Source organism: Anser anser (genome assembly GCF_964211835.1).
Source record: "Anser anser genome assembly, chromosome: 7".
NCBI lineage: Eukaryota > Metazoa > Chordata > Aves > Anseriformes > Anatidae > Anser > Anser anser.
Genome location: NC_139727.1, coordinates 40,349,139 through 40,368,516, shown reverse-complemented (window position 1 = coordinate 40,368,516; position 19,378 = coordinate 40,349,139). Strand labels below are relative to the sequence as shown.

At 44.2% G+C, this 19,378-nt stretch overlaps 1 protein-coding gene across 1 annotated transcript; it reads left to right on the top strand.

The window, feature by feature from the left end:
* Positions 1–5,352: 5,352 nt before the first annotated feature.
* LOC310902689 (uncharacterized protein C10orf143) lies at positions 5,353–18,108 on the top strand. The gene is made up of 4 exons (XM_083844608.1): positions 5,353–5,512; positions 9,299–9,439; positions 9,553–9,618; positions 13,061–18,108. The coding sequence occupies exons 1-4, from the start codon at positions 5,438–5,440 to the stop codon at positions 13,088–13,090; spliced, it is 312 nt and encodes a 103-aa protein (XP_083700734.1). The 5' UTR covers positions 5,353–5,437; the 3' UTR covers positions 13,091–18,108.
* Positions 18,109–19,378: the final 1,270 nt, after the last annotated feature.

Here is a 19,378-nt window from a genome sequence, read left to right as displayed (position 1 = left end):
AAAATAAATAAATAAATAAATAAATAAAATAAAATAAAATAAAAACTCTTCCCATATGAAATAATCTAGAACAGAGAGCAAATAGTATGTAACCTCCGCCTTCATCTCTCATGACTAAGGAAAAGCATTAGACCGTGTAGAGTGGCACAGGCCACAGGCCATTAGTAAGACTACGGAATGTCATTTCACAGACAAATCTATCCTCCAATGGTAAATTCTTTCCCCTTTTGTTCCCCAGTACCACAGAAAATGTGCATTCTGTTTGACCCAATCTAAGGCCCCTTCCAACCCGAGCCGTTCTATGATGATGATTGCGGCTGATAGGGCAGGCTTAAGTGGTCGGAAAAGACCATAATTTTGGCAATAAGGAGACATGGCACTATAGTCTAACTAATTGTTTTATTATTTGTCACGTACTGTTCTTTTTGTCGGTCCCGTTGCCCACTTCCAACAAGTGGAGCTCCTTTTTCACGGTGGAGGCGTTCAGCTCAAGATCGCACCCTGCCCGCCGTTCAGACCAGCACGATGCGGAGCCGAGGGTTAAAACGCTCTCTGGCCAAAGCTCCTTGTGAGTGACTCGCCCTGCTTCAACTGTCGGATGTAACTTCTCAGAATAAATGTCTTCCCCTGTAGCCTGTGTCAACTACAGCCATGTCCCATAATTTAAAACCTCGTTCTTTAATAAGGTTCACAAGACCTTTTCAAGGTTCATTTGGAAGGTAAAAACAAGGATTGCTGTTAAAAACGTATAGGCCCATTGAGACGCAGGAGACCTAAATCTCCCTAACATGAGGCTATATTTCTGGGCATCCCATATGGAGTATTTGGCAGCACGGTCCCAGGGAAACCCAGGGCTTCAACGACTCCAGATTGAACAACAGGCAGCAGGCCAAATTAATCTGGCAAGCCTCCCATAGTGCCCAGTTGATCTACTACTCACCCCAAGCTGCAAAGGCCTTGATTACAGAGGCGATATCCAGGGCTGGGTAAAACACAAGCTGAAGGAAGGTGCAGCAGACCTAAGTGGCACAAGCAGGCGCGCTGGAGTGCCGCTCGTGTCTTCTGGCCCTGCCTGAATCACGTAGCCAGCTTACAAAAGAGTTGCACGTCGGCTTTACATTTGCTAATTATTTTAGAGCCCCGCTGAAGTACTGAAGTGGGTATTCCTTACAGACACGGGTTTTATTCTGTTGTATTCAAACTGGGAATTCCCCGTAAAATATTGAAGTGTTTTAACATAGTTCTAGTTCTAGCTAATCCCTGAACGCACAATTTTATGTGTAGAGAAAAGTTACTGGTGCTTAGCACTATTTTCCTGAGCCATGCTTAGGCAAAGATGTAACAGTAGGGAGGCTACGTAATTCCGGTTTGAAGAAATTAAAGTCCTGAAAGTTGCTAAGTATTCGGGATACATATAAGCTATGTTTTTTATACAGAAATAGTATTTATTAGTACATGTACAATATAAAATAAAAATAAATAGCTTTAAAGTGTGCCTAAGCAACACCTTATCTGGTTACATCCTTTCTCTATACCGATCTGTATCATAATCTGTACTTCTGGGAATTTAGTCTCTCCTTTGCTCTGAAAGAATTTTTTTATGCACTAATTTGGCATCTTATTTTTACAAAGTCATAAAGAATAGCATATTTTTGTTGATGCTTGTAAAAACATAGCTTTTTGGGTGTCTGAACTAGTGAGATTTACTAAACTGCACAAACTAAGCTTGTTCCGGGGGGGGGGGGAGGGGGGAGTTAAAGGAAATGGGGGTTGCATTCAAAGACAAAATGAAATATATATTAAAACAGATTACTTTTATTGATAAAGTATTTTATTTTTGAGATTTGTTTTCACCCTAGGGGCCTTGACTATGAGCCTTATACATTGAATGGCATGGCTAACACACAAGGTTCTCTCCCTCCTTAAAAAATCACTTTAAGTCAAGGCAGAATTGTTATCCGTGTAGCAAAAGAGCTTTCACACTTTTTACAGAGCTAAACTTTTTCTTATTCAGAAAAATATCCATGGAGGAAGAGAACTAATACTAATTCTGCTCAAGCAGGTACCGCTTAACCCTGCAGTTTGCATCTCAGAAGATGCTTTCCTAATGCAGCTGACATTTCCAAACCTTGCACCTGCAAAAAAGGATCCCCTGACGTATGCTGACACATTTAGATGGATGCATCACAACATGCTTGATTTTTATAGTGCATCCTATTGTTCTAAACATGCGAATGTAACAGGGAAGCCAGTTCACAATGCTAGCTATACTGGCAAGAAACATAAATAGACTCTAGGGGTGGAACTGGAAGGTCGTTTCGAAATAATTAAATAAATCTGAGTCGACATGAATGGATTTGGGCTTGATTCAAGCTCAGAAATGAGTTATGCTTCAGATGCTCTGCAAACTGGATTACCCAGATTTAGGGTTATTTTTCTATCCGGCATGTCAATTGCTAAATTAAAAAAAAAAAAAAAGAAAAAAAAGACGAAGAATGTATGGATTTATTTCTTGTGATACACCCTCAGGCTCAAAGAATGCGGTAGAGCATATAGTGTAAGTACAACTGGATCCCTAGTGAAGAATAAGCTCTAGAAGGAGGGCCAGGATAGACCGACAATACGTGTGCCCTCCTGCAAAAATAGCTTGATTTAGCAGAGCAGAAAAAGCAAGCAGTGTATTAGGCCTGACAGGAGTTACGCCTGTGCTGGTCCCCAGACCCACCAAAAGTAAAAGGAAGGGCTCGAGTTTTATCTGTGACATACAGTGCCAGGGCGGGACGGGCACTGCTAAATTCTGCTCGGTCACGCCTCCTGCCGAGCATGTTGTCTTCTCCGTTTTGGTAGGAGGCGGCTGGTGCAGAAGACACCTTTGCTTCTTTGAAGACGTGAGTCGGCCTCTGGCAAAGAATCTCCTGTTGATCATTTTCAGAATGAATCCGAAAGAACTCTCTGCCTGGGCAGAGATTGGGATTGCCTGGGCAGTTTGTATGGCTGTGTCCCCGATCACAAGCCCATGCTAATGCGTTTGGTCTTCCCCCATCATGGGTGGGAATTTGCAGATGATGCTTGGAAGCTTCTGAATTATTCTGTTTGGAAATTGGACGTTTCTGTAGTGAAACTCGGGTACTTTCCTGCGACTTAATCTGAAATGATCACAGAAGTAAATAGTTTTTAAACTGTGTGTTCTTAACATGCATTAGAGAAGTACTCATATAGCTAAAAGTGACTTTATAGAATTCGAGTTACGATATACCAATTCCATTTTCTTAGCTGTACTGTATAAATGAAACCCTGCTCATTTATTTAAATTGACAGAATGCGAGGAAAAGTACTGCTGAAGGACCGCCAGTAGATCGTTATATTCAAGAGAGAAAATGCTATTTTAATTTAGAAAAGCTCTAAAAAGAAAGAAGGAAAAAAAAAAAAAAGAAAAAGGGGGGGGGGGAGAAAATTTGGTAAGCTGCAAGGACTCAAGTCCTATGAGGAGCGGCTGAGGGCACTGGGGTTGTTTAGCCTGGAGAAGAGGAGCCTCAGGGGAGACCTTGCTGCTCTCTACAGCTACCCAAAATGGAGGTGTGGGGAGCTGGGGGTCGGCCCCTTCTCACAGATAACTAGCGGTAGGACTAGAGGAAATGGCCTCCAGTTGCACCAGGGGAGGTTCAGGTTGGAAACGAGGAGACATTTCTCCTCAGAAAGAGCAGTCAGAAAGGCGTTGGGACGGGTTGCCCAGGGAGGTGGTGGCGTCACCGTCCCTGGGGGTGTTCAAGGAGAGGTTGGACATGGGGCTTGGGGACATGGCTCAGTGGTGACATTGGTGGTAGGGGGTGGTTGGACCAGGTGATCTTGGGGGGCTTTTCCAACTTTAACAATTCTGTGATTCCATGATTCTATGATTCTATGACTATATGATTGAATATAATAACACTATCGTGTCTAAATAAACTCCATGTCAGTTTGGTCAACATAAGATCTACAGCACGCTGAGATGAAAGAAAAATAACCTTATTTTATTTTTTTAATTAAAAAAAAACAAATTTAATTAAAAAATAAATTTAATTGTAAAATAAGGATAAAAATAGTAATCAGAAATTTTGTTAAATGAGTATTGGTGAAACACTTCAGAAGTAATAACAACCAGAGAGGTGCTGTCCTGGTTACTGCGCCGTGTGTTGACTAGGCCGGCCGTGGTGCGGCCGTATGAAAGGTGCGGTTCGCTTGCTACCAGACACTTCGCCGTCCAGTTTGGCCAGAGTTTGGAGTGTGGTTGAATGTTCAGCTACTAAAAGAAATAAAATCATGCTGCATTTGACTGATTTTCTTTCTCCGAGGCTTAGAACAACAGCGATGTACCATTCAAGCAGCCAAAAGCATCCCCTGTCACAGAAATGGCAAAGCCACCTTGGAGGAGCTTTTGGTGAGGAGGACGCGGGGTTCTCCCGGGCAGACACGCTGCAAAGGGAGGCAGAACGGTTCCTCCAGCTCACACAGCTGTCTGGATTATTTGTTAGCGCAAAAAATGCGGTGTTGTCTGTGGTTATACCCTCCCGTGTGCGCTGAAAAGCAGGGAAGAGGCAGAAAAGAAACACTTTCCCCCTTTCTCGGGGAAAGAAAAAGAAAAAAAAAAGTATATATATATATATATATAATAATATAGATTATATTATATATATTATATTATATATATATATATTATATTATATATATTATATATATATAATCAGTCACAGGAGTGAGACCTGGAGCATGCAGTTAGGCTGCAGAGCGCCCCTCCTGCTGTACACCACAGCATGGCTGAAGTTATACAGCTGTACTGGGCAGGCTGCAAGAGACTGGCTTTAGGCTGCAAATAAACAGACAGAGTAAGGCCTTTTACTCCTCCCTGGGAAGCCTCCTTTTTTTTTTATTTTTATTTTTTCTATCTACTGTCAGCTCTCAAGCTCCGTGCTTGCAGCCCACGCAGCGGAGCAGCCCCAGCCACGCTTCCCCGCGGGTTTTGGGCTTTGATGCCCTGGCAGCCCCACAGCTCGGAGGCACAGGAATTGGGCTGCGCATACGCGAGGCCACGAAGGTCTCGGTAACATTTCCCCTTTTGCCTTAGTGCCGTCAGCACCCGAGGACACCCGCAGTGAAACACAAAGCGGCCCACGAATGGCAGGATTCATGGCGGGACTTATCAGGATCCCCTGGTACTGGAGGGCCAGCTGCGATTTTTGCCCAACTTTTATTCAAAAACTTTCCCGTGGTAGCGCCTGGGGCCTGGCAAGGCCCGTGCCCGGCGGGGCAGCACGCCTCACGGGGGCGTCCGCCTCGGCCCCAGCACCGGCCCCGGCTCTGGCCCCGCTCCCGGCCGCCTCTGGCCCCAGGCCCGGCCCTGGCCCGGCTCCGCCCCGGCGGGCGGGCGGCAGCGCCCGGGGGCTGCGGTGGCCCCGCCGCCATGGAGGCGCTGCAGCTGCCCGCGCTGGGCCGCCGGGGGCCGCCGGGCGCTGCGGAGCCGGGGGAGCCGCCGCGAGTGAGTGGGGCCGGGCCGGGGCCGGGCAGGGGCCGGGCAGGGGCCGGGGCCGGGGCCGGGGCGGGCGGGCAGCGGCCCGAGGCCGCCGCCGGGAAGCGGCCGCGCGGGGTCGGGGGAGCCGGCGGCCCCTGGCGGCGGGGGCCCGGGGGTTGCGCTCGGCCCGGCCGAGTCCCCCCGGGGAGAGCCGCCGCCGGGCTCTGCCGCCGGGCCGCGGGGCTCCACGAGAAGCGCGCCCCGGGGCTGCTGGCGAGCGGCCTCCCGCGGGCAGCGCAGCGCTCGCACGGCCAGGGCCGGCCTCGCCCGTCGGGAAATAACCGCCTGTAGATAAGGGCGGCTTGTGTGCGGTGAGCTTACAGGCTCTGGCCGCGCCTGGCGGGGCTGCACGGAAAAGAACGCGCTTCTCCTGCTTTTGAGGTTAGGGAGACGAACGACAGCTTTCTTCGGGTGCAGGGATCGCAGCGTGCCCTCTGAGGCAAGCCCCACAGGATGGCAGAACAGAGCGGTTCAGCTGGAGGGGACCCACAAAGATCGCCGAGGCCAACAGCCTGACCACTGCAGGGCTAACCAAAATTATCGAGGGCATTGCCTCTTGAACTCTGACAGGCACGGGGCACCAGCCACCTCACTAGGAAGCCTCTCCTCATGCTTTCCATACTTTCCAGGTCATGCTTTCCATCCCTTTTACCAGCCTCATTGCTCTCCTCTGGATGCTCTCAAGGACCTCAGCATCCTTCTTATATCACGGAGACCAGAACTGCACCCGGTATTCAAGGTGGGGCTGTGCCAACACTGAGTATTGGTGGGAATTGCCTCTCTTGACTGCCTGGCCACGCTGTGTTTGATACAGCCCCAAATGTGGTTTTCCCTCTTGGCTGCCAGGGCACGCTGCTGGCTCACATGGAGCCCGCTGTCACCAGCACCCCCAGGTCCCTTCCTGCTGAGCTGGCAGGATTAACGAGGTGAGATGAGGCGAAATCCCCTCAAACCTCCGCAACAGAGAGCAGCCTGCAACTGCAGCCGCACCTCGTAGGTAGCAGAACGCCTGCGCCAAGCTCTGCAAGGCGGCTTTAAAGAGAGAACTTCTCTCCTGCCAGTTCAGTGCATTCCTGCGCAGAGCAGCGCGGAGGAGACGTGATGGAGTTGTGCTTTTTAGAGGCCTTTACTGGTCTGCTCTCTGAGGACAGGACCCGAGGGAACGGCGTGGAGCTGGGACAGGGGAGGCTCAGGCTGGGGGTTAGGGAAAGGTTCTGCACCCAGAGGTGGTCGGGCGCTGGGACAGGACCCCAGGGACATGGGCACGGCACTGAGCTGCCGGAGTTCAAGGAGCGTTTGGACAACGCTCTCACACATGGTCTGATTTCTGGGTGGTCCTGTGTGGAGCCAGGAGTTGGACTCGGTGATCCCTGTGGGTCCCAGATCGGGATGCTCTGTGACTCAAGGAAGAAGACAAGGTTTTCTAGGCTAGGGCTGTGCACGCGGTGTGTTCTGGTTTGGACTGGACAACAAACAGGGACCTGCACGGACCTCGCATTCCTTCTGCTTTCCCAAACTGAGCCACCTGCGTCTCTTTCACTGGGACGCTGGGTCTGTGTGATGGGGAGGGAGCATCCACCCGCTGCCACCGTTGTCCTTCCCATAAAGGTACCCAGGGGAGCTAAACGCGCATGAAGCCAAGCTGGGCGGAGACCCGTTTTCATACCTGGAGGACAGCTGTTTAGGAAACACAACGCAGAAGCTAGTCAGGCTTCCAAAAGTTTGGCAAACAAACCGGTCATTGCTTGTGACGACTTTCCTAAAACATCTTTAGTTGCGTTTGGGATAGGTGTTTGTACACAGCTGGGTTTTGCGCCGGTTCGGTGTCTGTTTCTGAAAAGCAGCATCTCAGTGAGGCCTTTATCCTTCCAGCAGCAGTGAAAACACGGGTGCGCTTGCAGGCCTGGCCAGCTGGAGGAGGGTTAGAGCATCTCCTCTGCGGGCAGAGCTCTTTTCTGCCTGTTCGGGGACACGATGTGAAGTGCTGCTGCTTGTCCTAAACTCCTTCCAAGCTGGAGATGTAGCCCACACTCCCTAACAAAATCAGTCGTTTTGACGAAATCCTTGCTTGCCCTTTGCCTAGCTCGCTCGTTGATCCTTGTTAATCACAGGCTCTTTGAGTCCCGCTCTAAGCGTGGTCTGTTCGCAGGCAGGACTGATGTATCGATGGTTTCTTTCCTACGAGAGAATTCCGGAGGGTGAAGCCTTCCCTGAAAACAGCCTCTGCTAGAAACTTCCCCAAATTGTCTTGGCATCGGTGCGATAAGATTGTCAGGCAGCTCCTCTGTATGCTGGATTCCTGTCGCTGATGCTAAATATCTTAAACCCCCCAAAAACAATACTTTGAATTTATTTTTAATAAGCCAAATTTCTTCTGATACGTGGCAGTACATCATTTTTTCCTCCTCGCCTTCATCTCCCACATCTTGCCAGCTCTGCTGCTGTACCACCGCGCCGTCGCTTTTAATAAAGGACGAGCTGTGCAGCAACAAAGGGAAGAGAATGTTTTCCCAGCGGAAGGCGGTCTGCCTTTAGAGGACCTTGTCAGACTTTTTGTTATTATATTATTCACTTTCTTAGTACAATACATATTTCACTTTCTGATTTACATCCCGTCCAAATATCCTCTATTCCTTGGTAGTGTTCTCGTTTCAACTGTTTTCCGCCGAGGTTCCCGTTGTATTGATCCATTTTATTTTTACATAACGTATTCAAATTTTTAAATTTAGTTTCCATGCTTCAGTAGTCTGTTAGTTCTGCGGCAGCGCAGCTCTTGCCTGTGAAATCACGTGCTTGTGAAAGAGATCGAATATTGTTATTCCTTAAACAAAGTTTGTTCAGAAAGGCATTAGGAAAGCATCTCAAACGCCTGCGCGTCTCCGAGGAATTCAGGCAGAGTCGGGCCCCGAGGTGTCTGTGTCGGTTCCGAAGCTGCTCGCTAGGCCGTTAAGTTGCTGCCACGATTTTGGGAGCCCCCGGGGGTCGTGCCGTGCCCCCGTTGCTGGGCCGAGGGCGCCCTTCTCGAGGTTTCCGATCGGGGCCGCCCGCACCCGGCACCTCAACGCTCTCAGCTCCCCTCTGACGGTAGGGAAGCGGCATTGCTGCGGGCCCCTGGCCTTACCCCGGGGTGCTGAGAACCGTGCAAAAGGCAGCCCTGGCTCGGACAGCCCGCTCCGGGCGGAGTGCTTGCGACGCGCAGGAAATCCAAAAACCAGAGGGAATGAATGGTCCAGGTGAGAAGCAGGACGTTCGCTGTTTGTGTGGCGGGGGGAAGCTGCAAAAGGGGGCAGCTTGCGGAAGGAGACGCAGAGAGCTCATTACAAACTATCTCTTCGTAGCTGTCTGACTTGGCTTCAGGGTTTTCCTTCCGTTTCCTCCATTTAATTAGCCGTTTCACAGAACTTCCCATGATCTGCTCCTTTGATAAGCCCCATCCTAAATTATACATGACTGAAGGGTGACGTAGCCTCTCTTCCCAGTGGCAATTTATCCCCAGTTTCCGAAGTTGAGTCGCAGAGATGTTTGGTGAGATCTGTCTGTTTCCCTGCTCGTCCTGCGTGACACGGTGTTAAACACAAAGTTTTTGTGTTGGCCTAGCCCCCGACAGGCTGCATTTTCCTGACTTACGGTACTTAGCGGGCCTCCAAATGAACACGAGGTGCCTATCAGTCAGAAACAATGAAATCCTGCGGCCTGGTACTCAGTGTCCTATGCCTTGCAAAGATATGTAAATATTGCTTTTGATTCTTTCAGAAGCGAGTGTGCAAGCTGTTAGAAACCTTCCCAAACGAGGCCGATGCTCGCCTCATTGACTGTGCTATGGAGCTGGATTCCAAACAGAAACTCTCCTCTGGCTGCGGTCCGTGGGATACGAAGACAAAGCCAAATTCCATGGTATGTTTACACCGTCAACCATATCTATTCCTAGAGCATGTTTAAAATAAGTTTTATAATAAAATTGCAAATAATTGCCTTTTTATGGTTTTGTACGTGTTTTTGTTAATTAGATTTTTGAAAACCAAGGAAGCAGAGGTACTGCCCAGCCTTGCCCGAGATGTATTGCTGGAGAATCTGTAAGTGTATTAACCTTCTTTCTGTGGCATGAAAGATAGACTTGTTCTTAAGCATTAGATCCATAAAACATAAAGTTAATAAAAACCACAATTACATTTCTCAGGAATAAAGCATGTAAATAAAAGAAGGCAGATTGATTTAGCATTTCTCAGGTATGCCAGCAGAGTACAAACTAATATGTTTGCAGCAGCAGTTGGAAAATATGGAGGCAGCAAACACATTTGTCAAATTCTCTCTAAAAAGCAGAGTTTAGGAAGTAACAGAAGCAAACAGTAACGAACAACTTCCTCTCCCCCATTTTTATATCTTCCTTGATATACTGAATCATAATAAAACACTCAGGAATCCCGTTCTATGTCATATTTTTTCCTCTAATTGGATATTTCCTTTCCAAACAGTAGACCTCGCCTGAAAGCACTGCCCTGTAGGTGTACTAGACCTAGTTTTAAACATGCTAGCTAACGAAGCAGTAACCATCAGAGCTTGCTGCAGACAGCTTGACTTTTCTGAAAAACAATGCAAGTGTTCGGACAGCCGAATAGTGCTGACTTCGGAGCTGTCTTGATATCCAAAGTAAGCTGGCCGAAACCAGCTTTGGCGTTTGCGTAGGCAGGAGTCACGGCGGTGATTTGGCACAAAGAGCAATAGGAGCACAAGGATCTCCCACTAAGGTGACGGTGATCTTAACCACTTTCTTTTTTACCATGTGTAAACGACCAAACCCACAAGAGAGAACGGCTGGGAGCAGTGAGCAGTGAAGGAGGTTATAGCATTCCCACAGGTTCATTTGTCATGTAAATTTTCTAACCAAAGTTTCGGAAGTCTCTTAAGTGTGTGGGAGCTACTCAAAAGTTGAGTAGCTTTTGAACATGCAGGATTCCTTAGAGAGCCAAAAATAAGAAGTTTGGGAGAGTGCCATGCGTTTCTTCCAAAAGGCTGAATGTTCGTAGCAGAATCTTCAGTCTGATGGAGCTGGTGGCAGAGTTTCCATTGAATGCTGCGAGACTGAGGTTTCTGTCATAAATCAGAAGTTGTTACTGAACAGGCATTTACTGTGTTATCTTACTTCTGCTTGTCTTTTAAAATAAAATGAAAACCAGATCTAGGGCTGACTTCAGGAGTAATTATTATGAGCAGAAATCAGTATGACCAAATATGTGAACTACCGTTTGAGCTTTTCAGGTACATCACCTTCTTTGGGGGCATGGAGACCGTAAAGAAGATGTTGGGATTAAAACCCAAACTGGCACGTTAGAAGTCAGTTTTGTTACCTTACAGAACTACAATGCCAATATCTTCTCTACTGTTAAACACTGAATTTTGGAAATTAACACCACTTTCATGTAACACGAATATAAATATCATAATTCCAAGTAAGACCATTCCTGGTTTAAGTAGTAACATGTCAGAGTAGCTTGATGTTTTTTTCCTCTGGTGTAGTAATGAACTTGAAATCAAAAATACACCCTGAGTTACCTGGGTTTGTATAATTCACCTCTTCAACAAACGCTCATTTTCTGAAGTTTGGGTATAATGGATGACCTGTTCACTTTTAAATGCTTTTCAGCTTCAGCTGTAAGAACCAAGGAAAACAATTTGCCAACTACTGAGTAAGAACTGGAATCTCAAAAGTAAAGAATTTCCCTACTAACTGTCCTGTGCTGGCAAAATAGCAGCTCAAGTTGGCGTTATTCAAATCTGGAGCCCTTGTGTAGCTGCTTGCTAGACTTCTTGCTAAATTAGCCTCGTGTCATTGAGTTGAAACAGAAACTGCTTTGCTTAAAGCAGGGTAATTTAAAATGTGACTGGATTTTATGAAATTCTGATTTCCGTGATTTTCCCTGTAGTGGGGAAAAAGTTTATCCCTATCTGTTGCATAATGTCAAATACAAATTAGAGTTTAAGTAGTAAGATGCAGTGTTTGGTAATGGAATAAGCAAGCTAGCATATATATTCACTTCTCTATTATTTGAGTCATGGGCCTGGAACAATCTGCGGATGAAAGAAAAACCTGACTGCTTTTGCACTGATGGCTTGCTTTTGCAGAGAGGGGGGATTCTCTTTGGCTCCCGGTTCCAGTCAGCAGAGTTTGTTGGTTTACACTGACTGCCACACAAAGGCGGGCCTAGAGCAGCTGGAACTGTGTTAGCGTGCAGCTAAATTCGTGTTGTGCTGAGCTCCTGACACCATCCTGATGGAAGGGGCTCACGTGAGTGTCCCGGCATTCACAGCATCGCTCGGCCCTAAGCCCTCTAACTCCTGATGGTGAACTGACCGTATGGATTTGTTAGCTCTGTTCTCTTCAGGTGATCCCTTACTTGTGGCCAGTACCACAACGGGTAATGCAGTTATATTTTGATAAATTTCGTAGGAGTTATATTAGTAAATTATCTTTATTCTTAAAATAATAAAAAGCTTATATTACGAGTACAACGTGTAGTAATCTGATTTGAGCTCAGATAACTTTCTTCAGAGTTAAAATTCAGCTCAGGAAAATCAGATTGTCACAGAGGTTGAGATGCATCATGGAAGTCCCTCACAACAGCTGAAACAAACGTAAACGAGGAGCCCACAGGTAGCAAGATAAATCGTGTTGTAATTTTTTTCATAATAATAATGTTAAAATCCTCTAAGAAATTGTATTCTGCTGGTGGTAGGGAAATTCAAAAACATTAAAACATCCAAACTGGAGTATGGCAAACACGAAGCATACTGGGTTGAGACCATTTTACATGGCTGTTGGTAGTCTTATCAGCATTGTATTTTGTGTCAAAAAATCCTAATATTTATAAAGCGAATTGGTCATCGTTGGAGGAACTTCACTAACACCAGCTTTACTGAACTCATTCAATGCTGTGTTTTACCCTATGTGCCATGAAGTTTAACACAATTTGAGTAAAGAGTACTTCTTTGCTAGCTGCAAATATTTAACCTTTCTTTGGACTGATGTCACTATTTGGGTGAAGTGTTATGCAGGAAAGAAGGAAGGCAGGCAGGGTGTTAGGGGTGAGAAGAACATCATCATTCCCAAGAGTTTTCTGTGCTACACGATAACTAGAGATGAAGCTCTTTGCTGTGAAAGTATTACCATGAGTGCATTATTTAAGCAAACACAATGTGATATAAACCAATGTGAATTTAAGTTTAAAATAGAAATTGCCACCACAAAACTAAATTTCTGTTCTATTTTCAAAAGCTTTAAACATTTGATTGTTAAATAGAATAAGGTATCTGGTGTTCCTTATGCAAGTATGATGTTAAAATTGTCTATACTCTTGTATACTCTTGATTTTTTTAGTTGTCCCTAGTTCTTCAGGAAAAAAGGGAACATTGTGGTGCTGTTAGTGGAACTGTCACTTTCTTTTAAAATTAAGTTTGAAAATGCATCCTAAGACTTCACTTTTTGATAATACTTAGTGACGTGAAATTTTGTCATTTCAGGGACACTTCAATCATATCCTGGGCTTCTAGAGATTGAGAGACTGCAGCTCAGCAACACTGCTTTACTTTTTAAATGCTAAAGGCGCCCCTGTGAGCACTGTACAGCTGGATATCTGTACCTTCCCTCCCGGCGTGGATTTGGCCGTGGTATTCAGCATGCAGCAGTGTGCTGTACGCGTTACTCTTCCCGTGTACAATTGCGGATGTCATTGTTTTTACACTTGAAAAAATGCTTCTGCCTTTAAGGTAGCTCAGTAGGTACCAAAAATATATATTTGATTTAACTTTTTAGGGCAGGTAAGCTCATTTAGTCTTTGGCCCAGTCTTCACCTGGGACTGGATCAAAGATCATGCTGATACAAGGTGTTTTACTGTCTGTCTTGGGCACTTTCTCTGATACTCTTGGGAGGTGGTCCTTGTGTGTACGGTGGTACAGGGACTGAGTTTTTAGCTGTGTAAGTCAGTTCAGTCAGTTTTTAGCTGTGTAAGCAGGCAGAAATGGGAGGACTTCAGATTTAGACAGAGAGCTCATCAGCTTTGCAGCTATGCGAAGGCCAGTAAAAGTCCTGTTGAAACTTAATGTTACGTTAAAAGCCAAAGTATGCATCCAGTTCAGGAACCTTTCGTACACACTAAACATCTACCTTGTAACGAGTGTAGTTTGTGAATGGGACAGGTACGTATCTAAAAGAAAAATCAGTATTATTTGAACAACACTATAATGCAAAGATGGATGGTATTTTAGATCTAGGCAGCTCTCTCAAAGTTGCTGAAGCTACCATTTGACACTCGGACTCCTCCTTTGCAGTTATGGTAATATTAGAACAAAGCTGTTTGAGAAGTTTGAGCTTGTTATCCAACATGATTTTATTGGCTGGCCACAAATAATTTCCTCTACATTTTGGCAGTATGTAGGGCTATGTAATTTTTTAACACATTCAGATTTTTAGTCTCTTAAGTTGTCCTGAGCCTCCTTTCAGTCTCTGAGTTGTCCTGCCTGGATGTGACACTTCAGTGGCTGCTTCAGGTCCTAAATCTCAGAACCGAGCAGCAGCACGTTAACCCTCTGCATTGGAGGGAAATTGCTGTGACCTGCCAAAGCTCGTGCAGAAAGCAATCTCCGCTGTCTGGAGAACTGCTGAGCCATAGCTGTGCCCTGCTGCCACTGAGCCTTTGGGCAGAGTTCAGCCCACAACAGGTCTCGTAGGGAGAAGAGCGTTTGGCCCCTCCTGGTTTGAGAGCAGACGTTAGGCAGTGCAAATTAAAATGGCAGCTCCAAAGTTGCGAAGATCTAGTGACAGGCTTTTAAACGTTACTTTCCCAGCGGGGTTTATCATACTGTGAAATGCTTAGACGAAGCTTTTCACAGTCTTAGAATGCTTCCCATATTGTGCGTGGAGTTGTAGTTGAGTTGACTCTTATTAAGAAGATTTTCTTCCTAAATATTGAATTCAATTAAGTTAAAAATGAGGGAATAAGTCTGTTAAGCAGAGCTGCAGTAAATTGGTATCCAAAGTGTTCTGTTAGGAAATAATAAATTTCCTCCAAGCCAATATAAATTTTAGATCCATTGAAAATAAATCTTTGCAAAGTGCAAATTTTTTCAAAAGCTTCAAAACCTTCTTCAGCCACAGAAGCAGAACAATCTGTTCAAAGATCACATCACTAAGAAACACAGTGGTTTTAAAAATTGTATTGGCCCTGTTTGTTGAAGGTAAGAAACTCATCCTGAACTCTCCAGCTCCCAATACAGGTCGAGCCAAGCAATAGTATCTATCAAAGCTGGAAAGGAACATATTCTCTCTTGAAACGATAGAAGTGCATGAGCAAATTCCCATATACTGTTATCAGAGTTTATCAACTAATGCAAAATAGGAATACGAAATGTTTTGTAAAGACACAGTTTGCTCTGAAATTACATGTTATTAATACTAAGATAACTAGATCATATTTTGAGGGCAGTTCATTTTTACACAATTTTCCAGTTTTTATTTTTAAAATCCTGGTAATAATAGCAGCCAAGAAAAAAGTTGCCTAAGTATCAGTTTCTGTGCTGTAGAAGTTGAAATAGCTACCTAAATGTAAAAGGCTACAAGATATCTACAAGTTTAATCTCTGCAAAATGACTGAAAACCTATTATGCTTCATTGACTAAATGTTTGGCAAGCAACAATTAGCAGAACAGTGCATAGTCAAATTTAGGGTATCTGAAGACAAGAGTATCAAAAGTACACTTGGGCTCTTTGATAGAAAAATTTTCTGCTGGAATATAGAAGAGCAAATAATTATGCCAGCATGTTTAAAACACAGGGAATATTTCTGTGTATCATCAAACCAAAAGAGTGTTCTCTGTTTAAATAATTCAAATTTCATCATGTTAAGAATTCACATATACTAGTGCCTCTGTTTCTTCTGTTGCTTTAAACTTAACTGTATTTTAATCTGCTATAGAATATGGTAAGATGAGAACCAAGTGGTTTTCCTTATGATCCTTGTAGTTTTTGTCATGTTCTTTTTAATTCTTCACCTTTCAGAGTGGCGGTAACTTGTTTTTTGTAAAGTCTCACCATACATAAATCAGGGAATTGGTCATAGTTCCTGGCTGCATTACAGAGGCCTGATGAAGTCATACTACTGTTCGATTTTAATGTAATTTTTTCATATCAGCCTTCTCATTGTTGCTGTGCACTGCACAGGTATTTTATTACACTGTCCACGGTGACTCTCAGGTCTGTCCTTGGAGATTACTGCATCTATACAGCTCTAGAAAATAGGAGAACTTTATACTATTTTTTTACTCTGTAACCTGCAGCGTGACCATGGCCTGTTGTACTTCCTTTACACTGTTAGAAACGTGAGGCTGCAGTTCACATCAAATCTAATTGATCAGTGGTTATGTTATTCATGAGTACATTTTGAATCTCTAAATGCTATGCTATAGAAAGTAAACTTGAGTAAAATGTAGGGTCACAAAGTAAGGGTTTTTGTTTGTTATTTTACTATAGCCTTTTACATTCTCCAGGAGCGCAATAATATGTCAGAGCAATTCTCTAGTAATATTTAAATAAAATAAAAAACTTTGTTGCCCTACCAATTTCATCTGTTTGGAGAATGAACTCTACAAATGGAGTTAGATGTAGACCACCTAGTGGAAGCTCCCTTCCTTTTCAGTCTATCCCAATTATCATTGTCATGTAGTTATAGTGAGTGTTGTAAATAAAATGCATCAGTATTGAAAAGGAATGAAAAAACACTTGGTCATTACCATCTTTGCTGCATTATAACACAGTTTGTGATGAAAGAATGAGTACGCAAAGTACTTTTTGATACAGAAATGTAATGCCTTCTTTCCTTAGCAAAGATTTACAAGAAAGCCTATCTGTATCTTTGTGTTCCTTCAGATTTGACAAGTGTTTTAATCCTTGCTTCCTTACCATTTCAATTTCCAGGATAATTTTCCCTAGTTATTTAACTGCAACAGCACCAGACTGGGTCAGCTGGGAACACCCAGCTCAATCTCCTGTATGCTCCAGTGACTAGCAGCAGACAGCCACATGGGAAGAGTCTAAGAAACAGGGCATGTATTGAATAGAAACACTTTTTACAAATAGAAAAACAGTGTTTTATGCCATGTTCTGTTGTGGGCATTCTTTTTTGCCTCATAGCTAAGTCTTGAACATCAGGTATCACAAAAATTAGGAAAATGCTGATAGTTTCCAGTGATATTTTTGTCTTCACGCTTGTTTATCAATACAAAAATGTGCCAGGCATCAGGCGAATGTGCTGTTTGACTTTTCCTTTCTTATTAAACATTGGTGTCCTCACTATTTAAGAAGTAATTCCTGTTTGACTTGAGTTTAAATTCTTTTTTGTAGTCATACTTAATTTGTACAGTATAAGGCTACTCTACCTAGTATTTGTTAAAAAAATAGCAGCTCCCGCTTTTCTGTTTTTCTTGAGTTTGCAGAGAATTTAAAAAATAAAAATAAGCCTCTGGGAATTGCAGTTCAAGGTAGGACGCAGAGGGGTAATTGCACTCTCTATTTTTTTCAGTGTTCTGCATTCTTCCTTTTTGCATGAGGCTGTAAGTGCTAAAAAAACCCTTGAGATTTTTACTTACTTTTCTGGGAATGCTACTGTCAATAAAGTATTCTGGATAGATGTAAATTTTAGTTATATTGTGTGTAAAGTATCCAGAAATGAAATAATAGATGTTGCTCACTTTGTGACGCTGATTTTCCTCTGCAAGCTCTTCACTGGGGGCAGAGCAGCACCTGCTGAATATCCTTGGGCCTGCTTCCTTTGGTCCTTGTAAAACGGCTGCTAGGCTTATTCCTGCTGCACTGTTAGCTGGTATTGCCAGCTGACTAGGAACACGGCAAGCTGTTCAGCAACCTCGTGGACATCCGTGATTGTTTTCACACCTGGGATGCATACTCCTCTGCATAAACCTTAAAGAGACTCTTTAGGCCAGGATGCGATTCCTTCCTCCGTGCCTAAGGTGGTAAGGAATGCATTTATAAATCAGCCATGATGAAAACGAACTGCGATTGAAATAGTTCGATCTATTGAAGACTTGTAACAGTGTGCGTGTGGGGAGTGGTTTTTGTTGTTCTTTTTTTTTTTTAATAGATGTACTGTATTGGTAATTCGTTTCAAGATTTGTTGTCAGTCAGAATCATGAAGTTACTGTAAGAGGTGCAGCTGAATGCCGTACAGTTTGGGACAGATAAATATTTCTTTAAGGCAGATTTGTGTAAAATCAGCAGTAGAACCTCAAAACTATTTTTGTAAGACTTTCTTCACCTTGTATAACTGAAATTTTGGTTGATTGATAAATATTATATACTCTTTATATTTCTTAATGCTGTGGTTTGTACACAAGATAACCCAAGTGCTACTTTATTTACATGTATATAGTAAAATAAGCATATGGTCTTTTTAATTCAGATTAAAATTTGATTATATAATATTTTTATCTTTGTATTTTGTAAATTGTTACTCAAAAAAGCAGCAGCATTAAACACCACTTTGGCTACAGTATGAAACTGACTGATTTTGTTATTCCATTAATAATTGAATTGTGTTCTGCAGGCACTCAGATATAAAGGTAAATAAAACCTGTTTGTGGTTTATTTTATATGGAGTTTCGTTTGAGCAGTATAGCCCGCATGGTTTTTCCCCCTCATGGGCCAGATATATGAATGATATGCAGAATCAATACTTTGCAACAAGTAATTCCTCTACAGGCTTGGTTTAATAGGGAGTTAAACATTAATACTTTTCAACTGATCTTCTCCATCTGCATTTCCAGATTTTGTTTTTCCTCAACTAATTGGAACACCTTAGGATCAGACCTAAGTTCCTGTGGATTCGAGTCAAAACGTAGGTGCCTCGGTACCTTCGTGAGTCTAAGCTCTGATCTCCTTAGACTACCGCTGCTTTGGGTAGATTATGATTTTGCTTCGCAGTAGTGTGGTTTTGAAGCAAATCCCACCCCCCCCACTGCCACTTGCTACGCATTGCTTCAGTTGGTAGCGCACTTTTAGCTCCTGAAGTGGCTTCCTTCACAACCGCCTGCCCTGGGACCTCCGCCCCGGTGCGCGTCGCATTGCCCACACAGGGTCGGAGCCCTTGGCTGCTCCTTGGGGCCGCTGTGCTCAGGGCAGCAGGCTACGGGTAATCCAAAGCCAAACCTCCAAACAACGTCCTGCGTACGTGTCGGGCCATAACACAAGCTGCTACAATAAACCTACCATGTCAAATTGGCCACTAGCGTGGACATAACCTCGGTTGTTCGTCTGTTCACCCCTCAAAAGAGAGCCCATTGCATTGTGTTGTATGGCTTAGTGCGCAAGGCTTAGTGAGAAACCAAAGTACGGGGTATTTATCTCCATGAAGCCCTGCTGGACAGCCAGTCCCAGAGCACAGCCGGTAAATCACAGGTAGGACACATACTGCCCTTTAAAGCCCTTACTTTAACTTGCCCTTTCTGCAAAAATCTTCAAAAAAAAATAAAACCTGTTTGATAAATAAGTACACATCAACTTGCTTGCTTGCATTTGTTACAGTTCTAGAGAAAACGTTTTAGCCGTCTGCCTTGGAGAAGCGTAACCTTGTCCACACCGTACGGTCCCGTGGTCCTGGGAAAGCAGCAGCTGTACCTGGGAATAGCGACACTGTGAACAAGGGGAAGGGAGGGTGAAGAGAATTTTGTGCTTGCTTTTTGTGTTCTTTTCTCACCTACACCTGCGTGTATTGAGGGAGAAGTTCCTCTGTTTATAGATGGACGTGATTTTGGCAGGATAGCATTGCACA

What these genes read in the sequence shown, in the direction of transcription:
- LOC310902689 (XM_083844608.1), top strand. Translation starts at nt 5,438, where the DNA reads ATGGAGGCGCTGCAGCTGCCCGCGCTGGGCCGCCGGGGGCCGCCGGGC. An exon ending in AGACAAAGCCAAATTCCATG is followed by an intron (nt 9,440 to 9,552) that starts GTATGTTTACAC and finishes TTTGTTAATTAG; the next exon opens with ATTTTTGAAAACCAAGGAAG. An exon ending in GATGTATTGCTGGAGAATCT is followed by an intron (nt 9,619 to 13,060) that starts GTAAGTGTATTA and finishes TTGTCATTTCAG; the next exon opens with GGACACTTCAATCATATCCT.